Source organism: Ostrinia nubilalis, chromosome 3, assembly GCF_963855985.1.
Source record: "Ostrinia nubilalis chromosome 3, ilOstNubi1.1, whole genome shotgun sequence".
NCBI classification, from domain to species: domain Eukaryota; kingdom Metazoa; phylum Arthropoda; class Insecta; order Lepidoptera; family Crambidae; genus Ostrinia; species Ostrinia nubilalis.
This window is the reverse complement of record NC_087090.1, coordinates 857,055-882,858: the sequence shown is the minus strand read 5'-3', so window position 1 is coordinate 882,858 and position 25,804 is coordinate 857,055. Positions and strand designations below refer to the sequence as shown.

At 38.9% G+C, this 25,804-nt stretch overlaps 3 protein-coding genes across 3 annotated transcripts; 2 read left to right on the top strand and 1 right to left on the bottom strand.

Annotated features, from left to right (window-relative positions):
* Positions 1-1,072: 1,072 nt before the first annotated feature.
* LOC135087984 (uncharacterized) lies at positions 1,073-3,219 on the top strand. Its single transcript, XM_063982858.1, has 3 exons — positions 1,073-1,299; positions 1,992-2,124; positions 3,144-3,219. The coding sequence occupies exons 1-3, from the start codon at positions 1,073-1,075 to the stop codon at positions 3,207-3,209; spliced, it is 426 nt and encodes a 141-aa protein (XP_063838928.1). The 3' UTR covers positions 3,210-3,219.
* A 26-nt stretch (positions 3,220-3,245) lies between these two features.
* Positions 3,246-8,150, bottom strand: LOC135087319 (importin subunit alpha-4). Its single transcript, XM_063982119.1, has 6 exons — positions 7,853-8,150; positions 7,055-7,753; positions 6,310-6,552; positions 5,830-6,102; positions 4,823-4,999; positions 3,246-3,837 (listed from the first exon to the last, which is right to left on the bottom strand). Exons 1-6 carry the CDS (start codon positions 7,913-7,915, stop codon positions 3,748-3,750), a joined length of 1,545 nt encoding a protein of 514 aa, XP_063838189.1. The 5' UTR covers positions 7,916-8,150; the 3' UTR covers positions 3,246-3,747.
* Positions 8,151-8,285: 135 nt separating this feature from the next.
* LOC135087325 (uncharacterized) lies at positions 8,286-25,448 on the top strand. Its single transcript, XM_063982124.1, has 5 exons — positions 8,286-8,643; positions 21,488-21,700; positions 22,140-22,329; positions 23,048-23,281; positions 24,559-25,448. Exons 1-5 carry the CDS (start codon positions 8,554-8,556, stop codon positions 24,684-24,686), a joined length of 855 nt encoding a protein of 284 aa, XP_063838194.1. The 5' UTR covers positions 8,286-8,553; the 3' UTR covers positions 24,687-25,448.
* Positions 25,449-25,804: the final 356 nt, after the last annotated feature.

Genomic DNA, 25,804 nt, shown 5'->3' with positions numbered 1-25,804 from the left:
AGGTTACTTCTCGTGTTTATCTTTGTCGTCGTTGCGGCTTCGTTGGGATCGCTGGATTAATCTTCTTCACGTCGGATTCTTCATCGGTACCATCTTCTTCGTCCGGTTCGTCGTCGGGGTCACCAATTTATGCCAACTTTGTCGGGTTCGTCTTCTTCGTCGGGGTCACCAATTTGTGCCATCTTCTTCGTCGGGGTCACCAATTTGTGGCAACTTCGTCGGGATCATCTTCTTCGTCGGGTTCGTCGTCGGGGTCACCAATTTGTGCCCTCTTTGTCCGGTTAGTCGTCGGGGTCACCAATTTGTGCCATGTTGGGAGACCGTATGAATGATACAAGAGTAGTTGTTAGTGTCTGCTTTAAGTCTGTTTATTAATGTGAACTGCGCGACTATTTATACGATATAGATCAAAGGTAAATGACGTCACAGCATCAGCACTATACGTGATAAATGTGCTGACACTGTGAACGTGATCAAGATAAGATATGAAGAGAGTATTATGCATACCGGCACAATAGTTATAAAAATTCCTTAGCGATTAGAGTCGCTTCTTAAAAACTAAATTATAAATAACTTGAAAAAATCGAACCCACGATAATTTATAATGATTGATAATGTTGTGTACAAACGACAGCACAGCAGATTAATACATTTTAATCAGTCGTAAAATCGCCCCTATTACAACTCAACTGTTGTTGAATTAGATGCCAATGTTTGATTGATCTGCCGGCACCCATACATTATGAAGGAGACTGTTACATGCCGACTGTGGTTGGCGTGATTAGCTTCCTCGCTTGCAAAATAACTCAAAATCTCTTAGAGGTTGCCTCTTTGATAATTGTAATTTATTGTAGCTCAAAAATAATGCACATTGTGTTTGTAATTTGAATTAGACCTGTCCTGCCCATTCTAAATTCCCGCGTGAATTAGGTCATAGAATGATTTACGAGCGCAGATTTCTTCCCGGGTTTTATAAATTCATCCAAATCGAAACCATGCATGCAGTTTTTTTTCTCTTTATTTAAGACTTTATTGTCCTAAATTTTAATATAGTTTAATTTTCATGTTTATAATGTTGACTTATTTGACCGTGTCCCCGGAGGTGCGTTCTGCGTTGCCAGCCATCGACGCACGCGCACCTCCGTCCCGCCCGCACGTGGCGCTCAAACTGAAGCAGTGCCAGCGCGAACTGGAGCGCACGCGCAAGATCCAGCGCGACAACTTCGGCCTGCTGCAGCGCCTCAACGCCATCATGCGCGTCAACCGCCTCGACAACCACTGGCCGAAGCCGCTGCCCAAGTTAGTATTGAAAGCTAGTTTCTGTTGCCCACATTGTGGACCACCAAAATAAAGGTAGCAGGAAGGATTTTCATTCTTTAGATGCAGGCTGAAAATTATTGGGGGAGGCCTATGTTCAGCAGTGGACTGTGACTGAAATGATGATGAGTTTTTGTATATGTCAGTAACAGTTGGCACCACTGCTTCACTGGCAAGTGACAGGACCTTACTCTACAGTGGCGCCTTTCTGTTGAGTATATTATTATAGTCCTCTCACTGCTTCAGCGCACTCCAGTTGGCGCCACTAGCGCATGATACCTTACTCACTATACAGTAGCGCTAACTGCTATAGGAATACGATGTGAGAAGCATCACCATCATTCTAACTGTGCCCGTGCTCTTTCAAATCACGTGGGTGGTGTGGAACGCCCACAAGTTGCACAAATGACCTCATTAAAGGTTGCAGGAAGGCGCTGAACTGGATGCAGGCCAACCGGTCAATCTGAAAATTATTGTAGAGACCCGCTTATGTTCAACAGTGGATGTCCTTAGTCTGAAATGACGTTATCGTGGTTTATCTAGTACTAACATTTTGGGCAATAATTCAGCCACCAATGGATAATATTTACAAATTCCATGTATTGACTAATGCCCATCCCATATTCTCGTCTCGTACTATTTCAAACTCAAGCTTTCTATCTTTCTCTGTCCAGCTTCCAGCAGAAAGTGGGCCTGTTCTACGACGCCATGTCGCTGCGCAGCCGCGTGACGGCGCGGTCGGCGCCCGACGAGTCTAGCGTCTCGTCCTACCACAACGTCAAGTGCTACGCCTGCGACCTCAAGAAGGCTAGTATTACGCGTCTACACAGCTTCCAACTTGATTGCTTGACATTTTTTGCGTATAGGTCGCGCTATAAAAGTTGGCGAACGCAAAATGTCACACCTAATGTAATATTTCAATACAGAACACAAAAGACGCGTCAGCGCTAAAGCCTGGTCCGTGAGCACGTAGAATCCCGTCCAATGACCCCAAGCTACCCGTTTATTCCCGATGTCCCCCACTATTTGTCCACCACTGGTGGACATCGAGAAAAAAAGTTGCAATGTTCACCAGTGGGGGACAGCGCTACTGAAATCTTCCCGTTGGGCCCTACTGGTGGACACTGAGAAGAAATGAGTTGCTCTGTCCCTCAGTGGTGGACATCGAAACCAAAAAAGTTCCGTTGTCCCCCACTATTTGTTTTGTTTTCGTGATTGTTAAAAAATATATTTTTTTAATTCGTATCAAATATAATTCTCAGTTTTTTAACATCCCACCTTTCCTATTTATGTAAACTTTTTCAATTTGTCGTGAACTAGTTCCTGCAATTTCCGACATTATTACAGATAATAAGTGTAAAATAGTAACATTACCGACACAATAATTTCTGATAACATGAACATTGTAAGTACTTGGAAAATTAAAAATGACAAAACCGTTCCGATTAACGCACACTTCCTAGGGGCGTCAGTATAAATTAAGGATTGTTTTAAACTATAATAAAAATGCTTTAAAAATGTATGTATTATAATTATTAGTATAAGATTTACTTAAAATGTTTGTATTCATGAACACAAATATAATAGTGGAGGACAACGGAACTTTTTTGGTTTCGATGTCCACCACTGAGGGACAGAGCAACTCATTTCTTCTCCAACGGGAAGATTTCAGTAGCGCTGTCCCCCACTGGTGGACATTGCAACTTTTTTTATCGATGTCCACCAGTGGTGGACAAATAGTGGGGGACATCGGGAATAAACGGCGTGCTTTACAAGTGTATACAGATACTAATTTTATTTGTGTTAAAAATATTTTTCTTTTTCAGAAACATTACGAATTCAAGATGCTGGAATTAAGATCTCCGGAAGACTTGCTCCCTTCAATTTTCTAAAGATTTGTACCATTTCTTATTTAAAATAAAAATCAATTAATATTGGACAGAATTTATTGGTATATAGATACAAATGGGCTTAATGTCAGAACATAATCGATAACCTTAAAATACGGTGTTCACTCTAGTCCTGAGGTTCTGATGATATTACATTCGGAGTTAAAATCGAAACATAAATACTATGTTATTATCAAAAGCATCAATAGTAAGCGAATACATCCCCGCGTACGTCGTACGCGCACTTATCGTTAAAGCTATCCACTTCATGTCCATCGTCCGTTTACGTCACAATACGAAATCGAAAACAAGTTGAAAATATTTTGAAACATCACATTAGAGTTGTATCACAACGAAACCGCAGCAGGGCCGGGGCCGTGCTGGGGCCTTTTTGTAACGGCCCGTTGAATCGACGAACGACACGGGCTCCCCGCGCGAAGCCCTAGCGGGGGGCCGCACAATAACAATTTACACGAGGCGTCGCCGGGCGGGCCCGGGGCCGGGACTATTCGTTCGTGAATCCAGCGGAGACGCGGCGGGCCTAGAAGCGCAGCGCGTCGTGCGGGCCCGCCGCCGCGTCGAACTGGAAGCCGCCGTCCGCCGCCGCAGGCACTAGTGTCGCATCCTCCTCCTGGAAAAAGTTCTCACGTTAGAATTTGTGCTTGGATCTCTCAAACATCAAAAATAGATGCGGTGTTGTCGGGTAGAGAACGAGTTATTAATGACAGCCTGAGTGGCTCATATTAAAATTTGTAGGGTTAAAAAAATAAGTGGAGGCTCCATTGCTCGCTCAGTATAACAACATTGTAGCAAAATATAACGCAAAAAAATTAGTAATTTAATTTTAAATTCCACAAAAATACATTCCAAGACAATGAGTAATTTCGTCAGTTTTTTACTTATTCCTTTGACCTGTAACATCATAAGAGGAATTGAACTGCGCATAATATGACGCGTCTTTCTTTGTACAACTTGTGCAAACAAAAACAGATTCGCGTAACACGTGAGCCACCAAATACAGATAAAATAAACCGAGTAGTGACACTATTTCTATAGTTCCAAAATACTGGACTGTCCTGTCGATGACATTGACAGTGGGGCGCCACCGTCAATACCGGATCGCTGGTTCAGATTTTTGCCATGTTGGAAACCATATAGTTGAACGATGGTAGCGCCCCCCTGTCATTGAGTTTGGCGGGACAGTTCAACGTGGGTCATCTATATCCCGAAATCATGTCACTGTATTGGCATTTTGCAACAAAAATAGTCTGATGAACTGTCTACAGTACAATCATCGTCAAATAGTTCGTGACGCCCAAAGTGGCCAAAAAATTGGTAACACAACCTTATTCCAATGAGGGTTTTCGCGTATGAAAAATCCGCCAGATGGCAATACGTAGACGCAAGGTCCACATGCTGCATGATTGGTTATTTTTGACATGACATTGACAGACATGTCAAAATCCACCTATCACGCAGCAGTCAGACCCCACATCCACGTCCCGCCATCTAGCGGATCTTTCATTCGCGAAAACCCGCATTGTAACCAGAAGTGTTAAGAACTTTTTGGCTACTTTGCGTGGTATTTTGCAAAAAAATGTGTCATGAGAACTGACCTCCCCAGCGAAGTACTGCTCGATGATGTCGTAGGCCATCTTGTAGATCTCGACCTTCTCGTGGCTCTGCAGCGCCTCGATCTTGTCGATGCCGCCGCACTCCTCGATCATGTTGGCCACCTGCTCGGCGTTCTCGCCCGCCATCTTGAGCATGTTGCTCAGGCCGTCGAGCACCACCTGTGATTACAATATGGTTAATGGTAACTTGAAAAGTACAGTAAAAGTTACCAACTGAGACTCTCAACTGCAAGGAACTGGCAGTCTTCACTTTTCTAGACGAGAAAAGATTTGCAGTGAAAGAATAAGAGATGACTCACTGGACTAGTCTCTTACTGAACGCCTCAAGAACCAGATTGGAATCAGACAGACGATTGGATTATTGTTTCGCGGAAACAGATTGCCAAGTAGCAGATAAAAAAAATGGTAACTTCAGTAGACTAACATAGACTTATTTGAGTGTTCCCATGGCGTCGACGGAATTGTTATAACAATGATCCCCTCGACCTAGAAACTGAAAGTAGGTGGTAGGTGAGCTCTCTTGAGATTCTCCAGAAAGTTTTTTCAACCTTGGATATTTATGTATTGGTTTCATTTCATGTTTAGTAATAATAAATTTTCCAATAAGAAAAAATATTCCCAAACCTAAATCTTGTCAAATATCAACAAATGTATAACTATAATATCTGCCCTTCTAGACAAGTTACAAAATGTAACATTTTTATTTTGAAATCGCTTTAGGGTTTTTTCGTAATTACTTCGACATGTAGATCGTACGATACGTAGCGTGGGCAGGCCTCCTACTAGGTGGACCGAAGATCTGGTAAAGGTCGCGGGAAGAGCCTGGATGCGGGCAGCGCAGGACCGTGCATTGCGGAAAACCTTGGAGGAGGCCTTTGTCCAGCAGTGGACGTCATTTGGCTGAAACGAACGAACAAACGAACGAACTTCCACATGTCGTATAACTAGTCTAGGGGACTAATATAGGTGTTATGTTAATATAAACTCACATTGATGACTTGAGTGTCTTTGCAGCTCAGCAGGTTGCAGAAGGGCGGTATAACTCCGCAGTTGATCAGCGTGGCCACCTGGTCCTTGGTGCCGCTGATGCTGAGGTTGGACACGGCCCACGCGGCCTCCTTCTGCGTCTGGAACTCGCCCTTGCGCAGGTTGTCGATGATCAGCGGCAGAAGGCCCGCGTCGATCACGGCCTGCACCTGGTGTTTGTTGCCTGCTGTGATGTTCGATAGGAACCACACGGCCTCTTTGCAGATCTTTTCTTTCTGGAACGTTCAATAAACAGTGTAATTATCAAGCCATTTTAATTGTGTAATTTTTTATATCAAACCTATGGAAATTACAAAGCTTGTAACGCTAGGCAGACAAAGAATATACACATAATTCAACAAACAATTTATACATACACAATTTAACAGTCTAAAAATTATCACAATTTGACAAGTTTAACATTTTCTCAAAAAAGTGCATACCTGATGTGTCAATAACGCTGGGAAGTGCGAGAGAGCATCGCAGTTGAGTACGATCTGTGTCTGTTCGTCCGTCCCTGTCACGATGTTGCCCACCGCGCGGAGCGCTGCCGTTTGCACTTTCATCTCCTTGTGTGATAGTAGTGGGATCAGTTTGGGGACTATTCCAGATTCTATGACCATTTGGATAAGTTCATTTCCACCGTCTGTTAAATAACTAATTGCCCACACAGTGTCTACTAAGATCTGTAAAAGAATACACAGAATTACTAAAATATAACAAAGAATTGAAAATTGTTTAAATGTTGAGTTGAACATTCAAATCTTAGTAACTAACTGATTTTTCAGAGAAAAGTTAATGCCAATTATTTATTAATCCATGATAGCAATGACGAAATATTTTTATTTTAGATTGCACTGCCGGTTATCAGTCAGACTTTATCACCACTCTAATGTTTGATTAGACAGCAAAAAAACAAATCTTTAAACAAAAGGTTCTCTATAATTTGTGTTGATATTTGTTCATTCAATTTCAATTACTTTTAAATACCTACTTATTCATGTTTAATTATTTTAAAAAATAAGGTAGTTTAGTAAAAAACTAAAATGATTTCTTACTTTGGCAAAGAAAAACAATTAAAACTAAGAATAAAGCATTTTATATCAAAGCCATTTACTGGAAATCACTCATGAAAGTCAAGTGATGAAACAGGTGGTTAAAATTGTGAACCAAAATAATAATACTCACACTAGTGTCATTATGAACGATGAGTACATTGAGAGCGGGAAGAATTTCTAGAATAGTTTTAGCTGGTGGCGGTGGGTCCTTACTCCTGCACAGGTTGACGATCACCCACGTCACATTACGAAGGAACGAAATAGGAATTTCTGGTTTGATGAAGCTCAGCAATGGCTTAACAACTCCCATCTCTATGACAAAGTCCCTCAGCACGGGCCCGTCTCCAATTATGTTACCCAGAGCCCACACCGCCTGTTCGCAGACATTCTCGTGTGGGGACATAAACAGCTGCAAAAATAAGGGCACAGCACCGGCGTGGACCACTTTGTTCGTCTGTGCCGACGTCCCGGACGCGATGTTGGTGAGCGCCCAGGACGCCTCGAACTGGAGCGTGGGGTTGTCGGCTCTGGAGAGGCACTGCACGAGGATGGGGAGGATGCCGTTCATGATGAGCTCGTCGATGGGCGGGCTCTTGTCCGACGACAGCAGCTTGCGGCACTGCTGCACCGCCATGAGCTGAACGTCGGGATTCTCCGCGTTGGCCGCGTTCATCACCAGCTCCTTCAGATTGGTCGCCGCCAGTGACCTCTCGATCTCGTCCTCGTCTGTGGAGTCGTTGATGGGCACATTGCGACGCTTTTGGAGCGTTTCGTCCCTTTTATTCTTTCTTAGCTCAACTGTCACTTCGTTCCTTCGCCTGCGCATTTCCTGAAAAATAACACGCGAGGAGTGTGAGTATACCGGGTGACGGACATTTTGGCGTGTGATTAAAATGATAAACCGAATTTTGTCACAAAATATACTCACATCGACATCTTTTCCAGTGTTCTTGAATACATGCATGCGGTTTTTTGCTTGGTCAGTCGCCATTTTATTTGTGCTCACAATTTATGAACTAGCGTGGTAATTACACAATGAAACAAAGAATTAACATAAAATTATTTCGTAGAAAACTAATCAAACATGTTTCAACGGCACTATACTACGTTGCTGATTCATTTAACCTCTTTCAACACAGAAAATTCTACAACACGAAACTAATCGTCCGTTTCCTCAAAATTCTTTTCTTTTTGACATCATAGACAATATTTTTTTCTCATAATGGCGGACAGTAAGGCGGTACCATCATGATTTTACTAGCTCATAGACAAACTCGAACTGTCAATTGAATCGATTATTCAATTAACCAATCACTATTCAATTAAGTTAGATAATTGCAATATTAAATAATTACATTATGATGCGATAAAATTGTGCATTGCTTACCAAGTAACCGTAGTAATATGTATCATTTCATTTTTATTCATATATTATTTCCATTTTGTGTAATAGCAACAATTTGTCCCGTATTGATTAATGTAGACCTTGCTGTACCGGTACAGGCGCAGTGAAAATAAACAAGCTACCCAAGTGCGTATTTCCCGGAGTATTGATTTATTTGTTGGAGCCACAAACAGTGCGGCCAGGTGCATCTGCGACGCAGTAACCCGCTGAATTACTCCATCAAGATGACTGTACTAACTAAAGCCAGCAATATGGTCCGGAACAAGCAAGACAGTACGATTAATTTGCCGCTCGTCGAACCGACTAACGACGCCGTAAGTATTGAGACATTTTGCTTATTTTTCATCGTTCTCTAAATGCGCCATTTCGTAATACAACTGTTGAATTTTAAATTTTGACAATTTACTGCCAGTAATTCAGTGTTTTTTTTAAGTAAAATAAATAGATATTTATAATTTTATTTTTATTCCATACAAATTTTATCAATAACAGGAAGGAAAGTACACCTGTGGGTTAACAACTATTGACCTTGTAACATACAATGTTCATAATAATATCGAATTAATTATTTTTGAGAAACAAATAAAAATCTTAAAAATGTCACCATTTTATATCTACCCACTTATATCGTCAGTTGCAGGTTCACTTGGGGTAACTGACAAAATACGGTTTTTGAGTTAAATATACAGTTTTTCTTAGTTTTTTCTGCTCTTTCGAATGGTATACGTAAAAAAATTCTAGCTTTAAAAAAAATACAATTACACGGACATTTTCAGGTGTGAACTTTTCAAATTTCCTTCACAATTTTGGTGTAACTGACATTGTAATAATTTTACCAGGTTGAATTGGTGTATCTGTAATAATGTAAAAATTTTGCTACACAACTTTGCAATTACACTGATTTGCTAAGGTTTATAATATGAAATAAAATAGGAATTTAGAAAGTTTTAAGGCATATTACATTATTATTATACTTCGTCGCTGCATCCTCGAGATTTTCATATTTACCAGGTAGTCCACTTCTCATTGTACTAGGCATCGAACATTTTAGAGCATACAATACAAAAAAAGTACTTGTTATGACTCGATATCCGGCGGTAGTGGGGCACGTTTACGTCAGACCCCTCCAACCGTCGAGTCGTCATTCGCTTCGATAGTGCGGGCATCGTAACATCGAAATTTCTCGTTCGTGCCGCAAAAATAAAATTAAATTGGAAAAAGTGTGTGCTTCGTGTGTGTTTAAATGTGTAGTAACCATAAAAGTAAACCTTTCGAAAAAATACACAGTTATATTACGTCGTCTAGGGCGACGCGACATTTGGAGGATAATAATGGCTACCTGTTGGGGAATCAGGAGACCGGATCAAGGCCGCAAGTAAGTGCTCCGCCAACGAAAGTGCCTGGAAAGCTGCAGTCTGCGACGAATCGCGCCGTAATGCAAAAAACATCACTCATCGTGAATCACAATGATGACTACGACCACTCTGGCAAGAGTGTACCGACCGAGAGGAAGATGAGCTTGGGGAATATTTAAAACAATTATTTTGTTTTTACCCAACTGTAAAAGGAATGGCAAAATGTTTTCGACTATATTCTATCTGTGCTCGTACATAGGTACGTAATACATTGGATCCTAATTTAACACTGAGCTGTGCTATGATGTGAGTTGTGCTGTGATGAAGTTCATACCGTGTTTCATGGAATCTTACCTTAATGCTATTAAGGTAGTCTATGTATTTCCTAAGAGTAGTGATGCGATTACTACCGAAATACCAAAATCGTAATAAAGAACCTCGATGCGATTGAGGTCAAATACGAATCTCTTAGAGTAGTGATGCGATTACTACCAAAATACCAAAAATCGTGAGAAAGAACCTCGATGCGATTGAGGTCAAATACGAGTTTCTTAGAGTAGTGATGCGATTACTATCGAAATACAGTTCACAAGAACAAAAACTCGCTGCGTGCCTCCGCACAGCGCGCCTGCCGTGGCTACTGGCCCCGCTGCCCCGTCGTCTTCCCCGTGCGCCCAGGTGGGACCCCGCCGTGGCTCAGTTGCTCCGCAGCTGCCCTTCGCGACCTGTGTCGCCCAGTCCGAAAAACGGTGTCGTAAGGTGAGTGCGTCCATTGCTATCATAATTACTATTGAATGTAACTAAATTTACTTCGCTGGTGTATTTACATACAGGACCTACCTATCAAATTTTTTGTTTAAACTATTTAAATAAAATAAGAAACTATAATATTCAATTGTACTAAAACAATGATTTCGAATAATACCATCAGCGAGACTACAAATATGTATTTCCTTGAGTAGTAATGCGATTACTACCGAAATACCATAATCGTTATGAAGAACCTCGATGCGATTGAGGTCATATAACTATTACCTATAATACCAAACCGAACCGAACCGAAATACCAAAACTGTAATGAGCCTTTATTACCACTGAAGTCTAAGAATCGGATGATTCAACACAAGGGGAATTTCAGTCTGATAAACCTGCAAAACCGGATATAGAGGTTACATAGGTAAATTGTTTCAACTTCAGACACGGAAAAGTGATCCCGTTAGCCAATAATATTTTGGAAGGCTTAGGTCAGCTTAAAAAGTAAAACTGAGGTGTACGCACTCCAATTTGGAGATGAGATAATATTCTGAACGCTTGGGCGAATCTTGGCTAATTAACTGAGGGACGAGTCAATCCAGAGGTTGACTAAAAATACCTACACATGTTGTCACGTGTCTCTTACGCAAATAAATTATTTGTGTTTTATTCAGTTCATTCTCCAAAAAACGGGGGCTTATCCCTCGAGGTAACTGCTCGAGGAAGCGCAGAAATAGTAATAAAAAAGAAAAATACACAAAATGATAAGATGTATTTTTTATTTGAAACTTTTATACAAGTCCATAAATTAAAATTAAAATTACAATAGGAATAAAGACTTTAATCTAAATCAAGAAAATGTTATTTAAATGTTCAAATATTAATTTAGAATATTTGCCTCGGTGTGGGGTAACCGGTTCACGCACTTCTTTTCCTCAACACCATCCGGTTACTGTATGGGTGCGCGTGTGCAAACATAACCCTGTTGTGCAACAGTAGCGTACCTACTGCAACTGTTGCAATTTTTTGAGCAGCAGCTTTATTGAACGGTGGCATGATAAACACCAAAATTATTAAGATTTCATCAGATGTTTAATATCAGTAATCCTACCTTTAGGTTTTGAGTGCCAAAACATATTAGCAGTTTCAGTTTCGGTCATCCTTATCAATAAACAGCAGCGACGACCAGCGATGGCTGCAGCAATTTCGTCCAAAACGAACAACAGTGAATTTTTTCCGCTTTCTACGCTTTATTCTGGTCTCGTGATAAGGTTTAATTTAAACCAGTATACTAGCTTCATTCCATAGTTACAAAACAGAAGCTTATACCAACAACTTATAAACATTTTCACTTTGGTCTACCTAAGAACTGCAATGTTTTTTCAATACATAGTTATACATATTATACAAAAATATTTTATCAAGAATCAAGTTTAACTGAGAAGAGTAATTCTACTATAAACGTACACCACTTACGTTCATCTCTTTTACTTGAGTAAAGAATTTAGTTCAGACGCCTAAATTAGTGACTTTATGTAAAGAGTCTTATCCCACAAGCAAGAACTAAAGATACCCATTACTTATATTCATATTACTTTTAACAAAGTTAACAAAAAACGGGTAAAATTCCTTATATTATCAATATAACAACGAATCCAAACGTTAACAATACATAATAAACTATCATTCTATAGGAATGATGAATCGAGTATTTATTCCTAAATATGTAGTAGGTAAATGGCCCCAACTTCATGCTAGTACATTATCTCGTGACTTCGGTTTCTTTCTATCGCATAAAATGAAAAGCAATAAATACAAATATTATTTATTTATATATTTACCTATAACATCATAATTACGAAACAGTTAATCGGCTACAAACAGCTGTGCGATGTATGAATATTTCTGCTACCGTAAGGTTACCTCGGTAACTTCTTCAAGCTTACTGAAATAAAAGATTTGAGTGTCATTTTTTATGGGTCTCACACAACACAATTGGTTTGACAAACAATAAGACAAAACAATGAAATAGATTATTTTTTGAAGTACTATTTACTTACTTAGTAAAAGTAAAGTAATTGATTAATTTATTAATTTATTCTATTGGTTTACCAAGAACATAAGTTCTTGTGTAAGTGTAAGTAAGTAGGAGCATAAGCTCTATTAAAACACAAAGTATAACATCTATAACGTACACAGTCAATTAGAGGTAAACTCTGCATGCAATGAAGTGTTTATTTCAGAAAAATGAGATCAAAGTACGGCTGAACCATTTAAGAACCTAGTAAGGGACATGTTTTCAGATTTTCGTTTTTTATCATAAAGCTACATAATATTAAGGTACCTACCGAATACAAAGACAGAAATTGCGATCAAACAACTAGAAGCCTAAAAGGCAAGGGACTCCAAACCTAGTAACTACACCACAAACTCAATTTGACCATTTTAAAAAACTAGTAAGTAACATAAACCATTTCGAAACCTAGTAAGTGCATGAACATACTAGGTTTTATAATGGTCAATGTGCCTTACTGGGAAATGAAAATTCGTGTTTACCCACCTCCCGACCATAAAAAACCTAGCATCACTGGCAACACACACTGATCAAAGACTTTTGTCTTGAGACACTGCGGTATTTCGGACGTGAGAATATTGCGAGGCTTCCCGAACGCTACCCAGCTGAGTTGGATTCGACGATTGACCTCTTTCTCGAAGTTGGACCTACCTAACTGGACTGTTTGTGCCAGGTACCTATACATAATTGTCAACAACTTTGAGTGTAGTGTCTCCAACCTTCAGAGGAGTGGGTACAACACGGGTATTTGACATGATTTTTGTCTTGTCCATGTTCATTTTAAGACCCACTTGTTGAGAGGCTCTACTGAGGCCATTGAGCATTGTCCTTAGATCCTCCACGGTCTCAGCCATGACTACGATATCGTCCGCGAAACGAAGGTGGGTGATATACTCGCCGTTGATATTTATGCCGAATCCGCTCCAGTCCAGAAGCTTGAAAACATCTTCCAGGGCGGTGGTGAATAGTTTCGGACGTAGACATGGCTCAGAAGTGAGATGGGTCTATAGTTTTTAACAAGATTTTGTCGTCTTTTTTGAAGAAGAGTATCACCACACTTCTATGCCATGCCGTAGGCGTTTTTCCCTCGAGTTTGACGGAATCGAACAGCCTCTGAAGATCCTTTCAGACCGGCGTTCCGCCTGCTTTTAGAAGCTCAGCCGTGATTCCATCATAACCCGGTGCCTTGTTGTTTTTCAGCTGTTTGAGAGCCATTCTAATCTCGTACAGACTGACGTCCGGGATATCTTCGGTGTAGTGTTGGGTCAATCTAGCTCTTGGCTCTCCGGCTAGATTTGTGACAGGTGTACATACACTCGTGTATAGTTGTCCGTAGAACTTCTCAACCTCTTCCAATAACTCAGGCCCCAACGAGATGTCTCTGCCATCCTCGGTCTTCAGCTTGGTCAGTTGGCTTTGGCCAACAGACAGATCCCTTGCGAACACTAGAGCCTTTGGTACGCTCAATCGCCTCTTTAATACGATCTGTATTAAATTGGCGTAGGTCGTGAGTCAAAGACTTGGAGATCTGTCTGTTAAGATGCCGATACTGAGCAGCATCTTCAGAGGACTGCAGAACCAAGTTCCGTCTCTCTTGCATAAGTTTATTGGTGAGGTCAGAGATCTTTTTGGTTCCTTTTGAACGACGGTTTTAAAGAACTTAGACCTGGGTCTAAGTTCTGACCGACGACTAACGACTGGTCGTTTGGACAATTTCCACGAACCTGTCATTGTATTCGTCCTCATTTTCACAGTCTCCTAGGCATTTGAAACGATTTTGCAACTGGAGCTGAAAGGTTTCGGGGTTTTGGAGTTGGATGGGCGCTGGGTGGAGCGTAGACTTCATCAGTCGACGCCTCTCCAGCTTGGGTCTGATATTCAATGTGCCTCTTACCATTCGGTGATCACTTCCTGTTTTGACCGACCTATGGTAAGATTGAAATGGACCCTGACCCCAATAACCATTTTAAAACCTAGTAAGTGCGCTCATACTAGGTTTGGATTCTGGTTTTTACGAAGTAAAAAAAAAAAGAAAACCATTTGAGTGTTAGTAAGGGCCATAAAACTTGCTATTTAAAAGTTAATTAATTAATTTATTGTAAAATATATAGTTAAATTATTAAGCTTCAAAATAAACATCAAAAAGTTTTCAAAAGTTTGAGTATACCAGTATGGTAAACGAAAATGTGTTTTTTCGCGCTCCTGTAAAATTTACTCCGCTGCTCTTACTAGGTTCTTAAATGGTTCAGCCGAGTACTCTAAGCGTATGCTTATACGATACATGAAAATTAAATCGGTCTTGACGTCATGATGTATTAAAATTGCTTATTTTAACTATTATTATATTTTTTTATTAAGATGCGTTTAAAAGTAAATAAATAATTCAATTGTTGCTACTAACAGATAAACTCAGGAATATACAGAGGAAAGGTGGTAATATATCAAAATGTATATATTTTATTTTTCATGTTTATTACACCGCCTTAGTCTCTCTGCTAGACCTATGGTTGACTGGCAGAGAATGCCACTTGGCATTAAGTCCGCCACTGTACAGTTTTATGTGCAAAAGTATAAATAAATAAATGTTATCCTATCTTAAATACACACACATTTATCTGCAAAACGTTAAATAAAACATATCATTACCTGAACGTAGTTAGAATTAGCCACCTCTTTTGTGTGCCGACGTTCTGTCGGACTGAGCACGCTGACTGGCGATACTCACGGATCGCGCGCAAATTTTTGCGAAGTACCCACTTATTTAGTTAATCCTTAATTTTATATTCTGTTAATATAAAGTTATCGTTCTCAGTTTGGTTATTATGTTTCCAAAGCTAGTTTTACTAGACATTGCGCTTCTCTCACGTTAGTGAATTGTTGTAATTCTTGGGAAAATTAAAATCTTAAACTACATACATATAAATTCAATTATCATAGCTCAATGTACAAAATCTGACCCCATAATAGAAAAAAGTTAATGTGTAAACTTAAAAGCGAAGGCAAAATTTCAAACAACAGCTACATTTTATTTGAAGCATAAAATTACCATTAGAATACTATTAAGTATTTATTACATAAAAAAGAAGTAGTAAAAATATTAACTTGCAGAAGAATGGGACACCTGGCCTATTATATTTACCGGTGATTTCACTAATACTTTAGCACCCGGGTGGTCCCAGTTGCACTTTAAAGTATTGTTTTCAATATCAGAGTTATTATTCCAGCAAATACAATTATTTCTTATGAGTTTACATGAATAACAAGTTAAATTATCATTATTATACTAAAAACTAATCTCAAACTACGAAGAAATTTTACCATAATGCAAGAGCCTCTAGGATAGATGAAACATATTTGAATATTTTTTCATTACGTGTGAGTTATATTGATATAACCCAAAATTATATTCCGCACAAAGTGTCCGTCATGCAACAATTTCAGCGGCTAATTGTTGAAAAGTTATCATAGAATCGATTAAAAGAAAAGCAGCAGGCTAATCTAGAAAATTACCTTGAATTCTATTCTTAAATTTAAAGCAAGACCTTCTGCTTCGCATTTTGATAATGCTTTACTTAACGATAATATTATGTATAAATATTATTCCTTATAAAGGTCTTATTTATTTAAATAACGTATTTATCATAGTTTTGATTTCGCAAAAGCTCTCTAAACATCTACCTGGTAAATATGAAAATCTCGAGGATGCAGCGACGAAGTATAATTTATGGTTAAACAAACTTACCTTAAGTGAAGTTTGACCGTAATTATACGAGTCGCTGCATCCGAAGAGATTTTCATTCCCGCCCTACCCCTAAGTTTACACTTAACCCTTACTTAACTTTAGCGAAATCATACTCTGAAATGAATGACGACTCGACGGTTGGAGGGGTCTGACGTAAACGTGCCCCACTACCGCCGGATATCGAGTCATAACAAGTACTTTTTTTGTATTGTATGCTCTAAAATGTTCGATGCCTAGTACAATGAGAAGTGGACTACCTGGTAAATATGAAAATTTCTTCGGATGCAGCGACTCGTATAATTACGGTCAAACTTCACTTAAGGTAAGTTTGTTTAACCATAAATTATACCAGCAGTATCAGTTAAAGAAGATAAAGTTAGCTCAACAAAAAAAAAAAAAATTGAACAAACTATCCAGCCTACTAGGCGTCAATGCGCGTTGCTAACATTAACCTGTTGTTACTCTGTTACTTTTACTGTTGTAGTACTCATGACCTTAATTCAACATTGCTATAAAGAGGTGGGAAATTAAATCCATTTTTGTTTTCAGTTTAAGTTGCCCTGTAGAGCTAAATACGGTATTGGTAAGTCAAAGCTTAAAAAAATATTCAAATTACTTAGTTTCACAGTAATACTTTAGTTATTTCAATATTTCTGTCTTAAAAAAATTAAATACACATATTTCCTTGATTTTCGTGGCTTTTTTAACATTTTTTAATGAATAAAATAAAAGTTCCTTCTAATAAAAATTTAAAAAAAATAAAGAAAACGACAAAATGTTATTTTTTTCATGAATTCTCTTATTTTTTAATACTTTTACATAAATTATACAGCAACAAAGTAAACAAAACCCAGCAAAATCAGCAAAAATATCAAATTATTTTAACTTTGGGCAGTACTTACACCAATTTGACCTATGTTTTTTCCAAAAGTTTGGTGTAAAATTAGTGTAACTGTCAAAAGTACAAAAATACATTGGTGTAACTGCAATTTATTTCCTTAACTAAGACATATTAGATAATTCTTTTTATTTAATCTAAAACCGCGTAGAATTCTAAGCATTTCTGTAAAAACAGATCCAAAAAAGGTTAAATAGGAAAAAAGGTATGTCCGATTTAAGACGAAAAAAAACTTTAAACGGCTCTACTGAAAAACTGTATTTTGTCAGTTACCCCAAGTGAACCTGCAACTGACGATATTTAGATCTTACCCGCGAAATTATAATTACAATGAATTGAGATAATATTTTATCTACCCGCATTTTGGGGGTAATTTTGACCTATTGTGAACAGGTATGACCGTATAATCAAATCGCAAGAACTGTTGACAATTTTATTTAAAAAGTTTCGCAAAAATTAAGTGACTTACGGCCGAATACTGAAACACTACTCAAATCTGTCACTCAGCTGACGGGCTCCTAAATTTAAGTATCCTTCAATTTTAAATGGTATTCTCAAACGCTACTCAACGGATTTGAAGCCGTGATCAGCTAAGCAGCTCTCAAATGTTTACATAATGGCAACATTTACCAAAAAAAGTATGTTTTCATTTACACAAATGATAACTTTACGTCTTTTATCCATTACACGCAGCATCGTTTGGTTATGTATTGTCTTTTATGGAAATATACTCAATCAACTTAACATAGAACAGTTTATTTTTAGTTTTTATTAAATATAAATCTCGTTTTATCATATAAAAAAAATAATGCTTGCATTTTTATTTAATTAAAAAAATAATTTTAAAGGTGATACTTTTTATTGTTGAAATCTATTAAGTGGCGATCGTGGACCGAAACGTAACCACAATTGACATTTATCATTGTTGACTGACAGAGCATCAAATTGACAAATCAACAACTCTTGGAAATGCTGCTATGCGATGTCCCCTTAATCCTCAGAAATAGGCATGTTTATGTAAAGCGATTTCATAGCAGCTATTTTGGTTGTTACTTCGTGCACTATACGATGCACAGTTGGCTGTTAGATTTGGAAGATATCACCTAGTACACGTTCATAACTTCCCGTTGCGTAGAACAGTAGGGTTATAATAAGTATTTGGTCCACTGGTTGTATGGCGTTTGGTGAGGGGTTTCAAAGAGCTTCCAAATTATGAATCCAGATACAACACCGTTTCTTTAGAGACGCGGAACCTCGCTCGGAATTGCATGCATGCATTGCATGTCATTATAATAATATTTTTCAATAGCGTTCAGACTTATTGCGTTCCAGCCAATGATATTAAAGAACTATAGATATGTTACGTTCATAGAAATTACGATTTGAATCCGTGCCGAGCTATTCCAAATTGCACACATTGACAAATGTAACTGATAAGTGAAACAAAAGATATGAAATAGCACGCAAATGAAAGAGATAGCTATAGTTTTAACGATTCTGCACTAACTAATCTATGTCCGCGGCGCACGCATCCTTATCGCTCTAACGTCAAAACAAGATCGCTTTCTCTTTCTTAACTTGAACATGGCGCATGGCGTCTTGATTGTTTGCATAAATAATTGAAAATATAAATACTAAATAATTTTGCATAATCACATGTGGTAAGAGATCCCTTGTATTTTGTTTACTTTACGGCCGAATACTGAAACACTACTCAAATCTGTCACTCAGCTGACGGGCTCCTAAATTTAAGTATCCTTCAATTTTAAATGGTATTCTCAAACGCCACTCAACGGATTTGAAGCCGTGATCAGCTAAGCAGCTCTCAAATGTTTACATAATGGCAACATTTACCAAAAAAAGTATGTTTTCATTTACACAAATGATAACTTTACGTTTTTTATCCATTACACGCAGCATCGTTTGGTTATGTATTGTCTTTTATGGAAATATTACTCAATCAACTTAACATACAACAGTTTATTTTTAGTTTCTATTATACATAAATCTCGTTTTATCATATAAAAAAATTAATGCTTGCATGTTTATTTAATTAAAAAAATAATTTTAAGGGTGATACTTTTTATTGTTGAAATCTATTAAGTGGCGATCGTGGACCGAAACGTAACCACAATTGACATTTATCATTGTTGACAGAGCATCAAATTGACAAATCAACAACTCTTGGAAATGCTACTATGCGATGTCCCCATATTATTCCTCAGAAATAAGCATGTTTATGTAAAGCGATTTCATAGCAGCTATTTTGGTTGTTACTTTGTGCACTATACGATGCACAGTTGGCTGTTCGATGTGGAAGATATCACCTAGTACACGTTCATAACTTCCCGTTGCGTAGAACAGTAGGGTTATAATAAGTATTTGGTCCACTGGTTGTATGGCGTTTGGTGCGGGGTTTCAAAGAGCTTCCAAATTATGAATCCAGACACAACACCGTTTCTTTAGAGATGCGGAACCTCGCTCGGAATTGCATGTCATTATAATAATATTTTTCAATAGCGTTCAGCATTATTGCGTTCCTGCGATTAGATCTAGGTATTTCCTCGAGTCTCGAAAGAAATGATAACGATGACACACATTATTTACCACTATTTAGGTCGATTTAGGTATAAGAATAGGATTTAAGATACCGCGCAAGCACTCTCAAATTTAACAGCTGCTTAAGACGATTTGACAGTTGTTTGAGTAATGCTTAGCGTTGAATGGCGTTTCAGTATGCGAAAATTCATTTAAGTGGCGTTTGAGTGCAACTTAATTTGAGAGGTGCTTAAAAATTGAGAACTGCTCAGATATTGTTTTGAGTATGCGAAATGTAAGTTTAGGAGCTGCTTAACTATTTGAGAAGCCGTCAAATATTTAAATGGCGTTTCAGTATTCGGTTGTAAGAGTCATAATTGGTACACTTTCGAAACACACACGATGGCATTTTTTATTTATTTTGGTAAGAACAGGAACTTACGGTGTGGTACGCACGCGATTGCGCACGACGCAGGCCACACGAAGACTAAACACAAGACGTCCCAATTGGGACGTATTTGAGTATTCACAGCGCGAGCGCTTATAACATATCTGCTTTTGTTTTTATATAATATCATTGGTTCCAGCGATTAGATCTAGGTATTTTCTCGAGGCTGGAAAGAAATGATCACGATGACACACATTATTTACCACTATTTAGGTCGATTTAGGTAAAAGAATATGATTTAAGATACCGCGCAAGCACTCTCAAATTTAACAGCTGCTTAAGACGATTTGACAGTTGTTTGAGTAATGCTTAGCGTTGAATGGCGTTTCAGTATGCGAAAATTCATTTAAGTGGCGTTTGAGTGCAACTTAATTTGAGAGGTGCTTAAAAATTGAGAACTGCTCAGATATTGTTTTGAGTATGCGAAATGTAAGTTTAGGAGCTGCTTAACTATTTGAGAAGCCGTCAAATATTTAAATGGCGTTTCAGTATTCGGCCGTTACTTACTTATTGGTTTTGACTCCCACTTACCTACATTTAACCTGAAGGGCGAAACATTTTTAGACCCTGTGACCTTTAGATGGAAGCAATTTTACCTATTAAACCGACAAAAATTACTTATGTAGTCGTAAATTAAGCAGAGCTTTCTTATCGTGGGTTCAATTCCCGCCTTAGGCAGTTCGATTTTTTCAAGATATTTATAATTTTCAAGCTTTCTTATTATTACTAACATGATGTTAGTCTTGACGATAACCTTGATAACGACTTGGCGGGGCACTCCCCGATAACTATCATTGGTAATGATGTTTTTTTTAATCATCTTCCTGTTGATGCATAAAATTGTGGTTTCTGTGAAATTAACCACTAAAAACCTGATGTGCGTTAGCAAAACTACAACTTTACCAATTTTAAGTGACCCTACGTAAAGTTCTCAGTTTGGCCCTAAGGTTGACTGGCAGAAAATGCCGAAAGGCATTAAGTCCGCCTTATGTACACCGTTCTATGTGCATATAAGTTTTAAATAAATAAATAAAATACCTATTCCGCAAATAAGTAAAGGTTTCATTTCAGCTCTATCATACTCCATGGCACCATTTTCCTCAAGGGGAAATTCCATTCTTATCACAAGCAGCATACCTACGCCATATTGTTTCGTGGTGCGAATTTTGGTCCTCTTAATTGTGTTTGTTCCTACTGGACTTTTCAGAAACATTCGAGAGAAAAATTGAGCAAGAGATATTTCCTTTGAGAATTATTTCAGGCCAGAGTAGGGGTTATTGGTGGTTCTTTTTGTCTATAGATTGAGTCTCAAAAGAAAAACTAGGCAGCATTGGACTTGCTTCTTTCCAGGAGGTGAGCTGCGAGCGGCCGCGGCCGGCGCCGCAGAAGGTGTGGGTGTACCGTACCTACTGCAACATGGTGGTGCTGTGCACGACCTTCTTCGTGCTGGCCGTCATGCTCATCGGCGCCACCGCCGGCCTCATGTACTACAGCGAGACCATCCGCAGCGGCCCCTCCATGCGATACAAGGGATATTGCGCTGTACCACTCAACTTAGTGAAGGTAAGAAGCTTATTAATTCTTTTCTTATTCATCTTCCTCCTGCATCTGTCGATCATCCAGTAAGTTATTAAAGGTATGGCATTTTGCGCCAATATGTTGGACTTTACGTTTAAAAAAGCTACATGAACCGTAAGAGATGATTATGCTGATCCGATTTAGATGATTTTAACTAATATAGAGATTAATTTAAGGCCGGGTTTCACCATCTTACTTTGACATTAACAAACGTCAAAAATCTGTCAAACTCCATACAAAAACACCGGATATCGTTATAGTTAAAGTAAAAATTAGGTGGTGCAACTCAGCCTAATTTATTATAGTGTATTACATTACTTAAAGCAAAAATTGCAAATGTTGCTCTCAATTTACTATCTCAATGTCAAAGGTCACTTGATTAATGCTCCATGCACGAAAAAAATACCACAATATTTACATCCAGATGCGTTTCCCGGAGATGGCCGAAACCCTGATGACCCTCCCGTTCAAACCGGAGCGCGAGGAAAGCGCGGACCCCGAGATCGAGCGCCTGGTGGAGCGCTTCGAGGTCGCCGACACCGTCGAGAAGATCACCGTCCTGAACGGCCAGCACGAGGTCGAGTTCATCCACGACTTCGAGACCAATGCCACAGGTAACTTGCACGTTCATTAATCAATCAATAATCAATAAAGCATTTATTGTGTCAATCATCATTTATCAGCCACAGGAACACGCTGCTGAACATAGGCCTCCATTGATTTCCAGATAGAAGCAGTTAGTAGCGGCCTGCATCCAGGGCCTTCCTGCTTTATGAGATCGTCTGTCTTCCTTGTGGGCTTTACTTCCTTAACAACGTGACATGCATGCGATAGATTTTCTGTGACAGACGGGAGAAGTCGCCGCGTCTAAAATTAAGACTCCTCATCTATAGCGAAAAATACATTACAACCTGTGTTTTGCTCGAATCTACGTTTTGTGCGATAGATAGCAAGGGCTAGCTACGCTAAATATCCTACTTAGGCTGGGTTGCACCATCTTACTTTAACTTTGACAAACGTCAAAAATGTGTCAAAATTCATACAAAAAGCACCGGTTATCGTCAAAGTTGGGTGGTGCAACCCAGCCTTAATATTATAGGTAAATGGGAAAGTTTGGATGTCTGGATGTTTGTTACTCTTTCACGCAAAAAGTACTCAACGGATTTTGTTGAAACTTTACAGTATTATTGTTTGTAACCCAGATTAACATATAGGCTATAATTTATGCCGATCACGCGGGTGAAGCTAGCAAAAGCTAGTTCTATCATAAATTCTTTTCTTTAAATTAGATTAGCTTACCAAAGATCTAACCACCTAACCGCAATGTTCAAGGCATCGTGGACGAGAAGCGCTGCTTCACCATGGAGCTAGACCCAGAGATGGTGTCGTCGCCCGACGTGCTGGTGTTCAACATCGAGCGCGGCGACCTGTTCGACGTCATGCGCGCGCGCACCAACATGCACGCGCTCGTCGCGCCGCCGCACGGCATGCGGATCACCTCGCTCTTCGCCGAGAAGTGCGATTACAAGCCCACATACAAACTAAGGAAGGGAACCGGGAACGTCAGTAAGTAAATAAATATCCTTGGACATTTTACACTGCGCTTCTAGTCCCAAACTAAGCAAAGCTTGTACTATGGGTACTAGACAACGGACATTTACATACTTAAATCCTTATTTTTTGTAAATACATACATACTATACATAGAAAACACCCAGTCCAATACAAACAAACATGTTCATGCACACAAATGTTTGTACTGTGCGGGAATGGAACCCGGTACCTCCGGAATAGTAGTCCGATTCGAACCACTACACCAAACGGCCGACGAAGAAGTATCTTTTCACGATTGTTATCGTATCAGCCGAATGACGTCCACTGATAGATAAAGGCGTTCCCGTAGGATTTCTGCAACGGCCGGTCCTATGCTGCCCGCGTCTATATGCTTCCCGCGACCTTCATCAATCGTCGGTCCACGTAGTGGGAGGCCTACCCACACTACGCCTTCTGGCTCGTGGTCGCCACTCGAGAACTTTTCTTTCCCAACGGCCATCGGCTCCATGAGCTGGGTATGTGAGTGAGCACAAAGTTTGGCTATTCTGAAGGCTATGTCAGGTAATTTAGTTTTCCTATGAATTTCCTCATTTCTCATTGACGCAGGGAAACTCGCGTGTGTTACACGCTCCATAGTCTTTTGGGTGACCTTGAGCCTTGTTGTGTGGCCCATAGCATAGTAAGCAATCATCAGCCATCCCTTAAAACAGGTTGATCAACTTTTTAGTACCTACACAAATTATCTCTGTTTCTATTGTATGTCATTCGCTGAATGACTGATGACCTAGTTAAGGTTGCAAATGCTTTAAACGGTACAAAACCACCGCTTGCTTTAGCGTTTTATGGAGGGAGCCTCGGTCCATCAGCAGACGTCTATTTAGATGCTGCTGATGATCATGACACTACTTATTGAGTTCGCAATTAAAAACCATGTACGTGCTCACTCCATTTTCTTATCGCAGTTTAATTATACCTACTCAGACTTGAATTCTTACTTCTCGGAAAAATACTAGGTGACCCTCATATCTGTATCAAGCGAAATAAGAGCGCACTGCGTCTTACTTAGTTTGTATTTATAGCGAACGGTGTCTGATTTTTACAGACCTTGACAGAATTGGTGAAACTCTTGCGAGTGATGGTTGAATGTTGACAACTTAGGGATGGCACGTTAACCTGCACCTTAACATTTTCGAGCGAAAGAGAAATAATTGAATTCCCTTTTCAAGGTCCTACTGTTGTAGAATAATGTTTTTGTGTAACCCAATAAAATTATTGTTTTCTTATTTCAGTACGTAAACGGTCAGTCGACGAGCCCCCGCACGACTACGTGCACTTCTCCGGGAAGCACATCCAGGAAATAGTTATTGATAATTTAAATGATATAGAAGCTCACGAGGCAATGCAGGCGTCCGCTTAAACATGGACTTATGATTGGGCCCGCGGCGGCCGGGAGGAAATGTCGGTGTGGCGGTAGGATGGGTGACCCTGGACCACGGTATTTTACGACAATCTTGCACAAAAATAAAACAACAGGCTTTTGTTTGAACATCACTTTCCCTTTCCTGATTTCGGTCAGAACTGCGATAAATATTTGTAGTGAAAGAAGATGGATACTTCTGGTAAAGTGCCAAAGCTCACAAACCTTGTTTTGTGTTCTGTTTTCCGTGGGAGAGAACACCAAAAGAACTATTCCTATTGTTGTTACGTCTTATACCTGTTTAAAGACGGTTATTCGACGAAGATTGAGGGTGCTCTTAGATGAAATTCTATAAACTTATTTCTATTCTACAAACTCGTGTAAAGGCGTATTTTCTAAAACTAAATCATTTGAAGACGATGAACATGAAAATATTCCGGCCTGTTGTACTTTAAATGTATTGGTTCAAAAATGTCTATGTATGTAACTCAAAATAGACGTAAGTAATATTGATGATGAATATTTGGAAATGTAATGGGTAGATTAAGAACAGAAAACATCAAATAGAACTCTCAGTTATTGATCTAAAGATGATTGTTGAGAGTTTGGGAGTTAATTGAACACGCGAAGGTCCTACGTCCACACCAGGAACAGTTAGCGTTACAATTTTACCATTTTATCATTAGCTCTCACTGTACCTATACCTTATTGGTGTTGTCATAGATGTATTTACTCAATTAAAATACACTGGTTATAATATTTATTTTCACATCCCGAGATGTCTTTTTAAAAATTAACTGATGAAGAAAGGGCAAACCAAATTGCCAAATCTCTTGCATTTATGATATTATTAAGTAGGTAAGTTATTTTTGTTTGTATATTCAGTTAGTATTGTTGCATTTAGCCCCTTTCAATGCCAAATATTACATTATGTGTTATTTCATTTACTTGAGACATTTTAAATCAATCTAAGTGTTAGAAACATTCTCATAATTATAAAACCGGATAGATGTTAACTGTTGTACCAATTATATCTATTTGTAATTACTCAAAAGGGGTAAATTTAGGGAGTTTCAACTCTATTATAATATAAATGTAAGACACTGTTATTGTGTTCA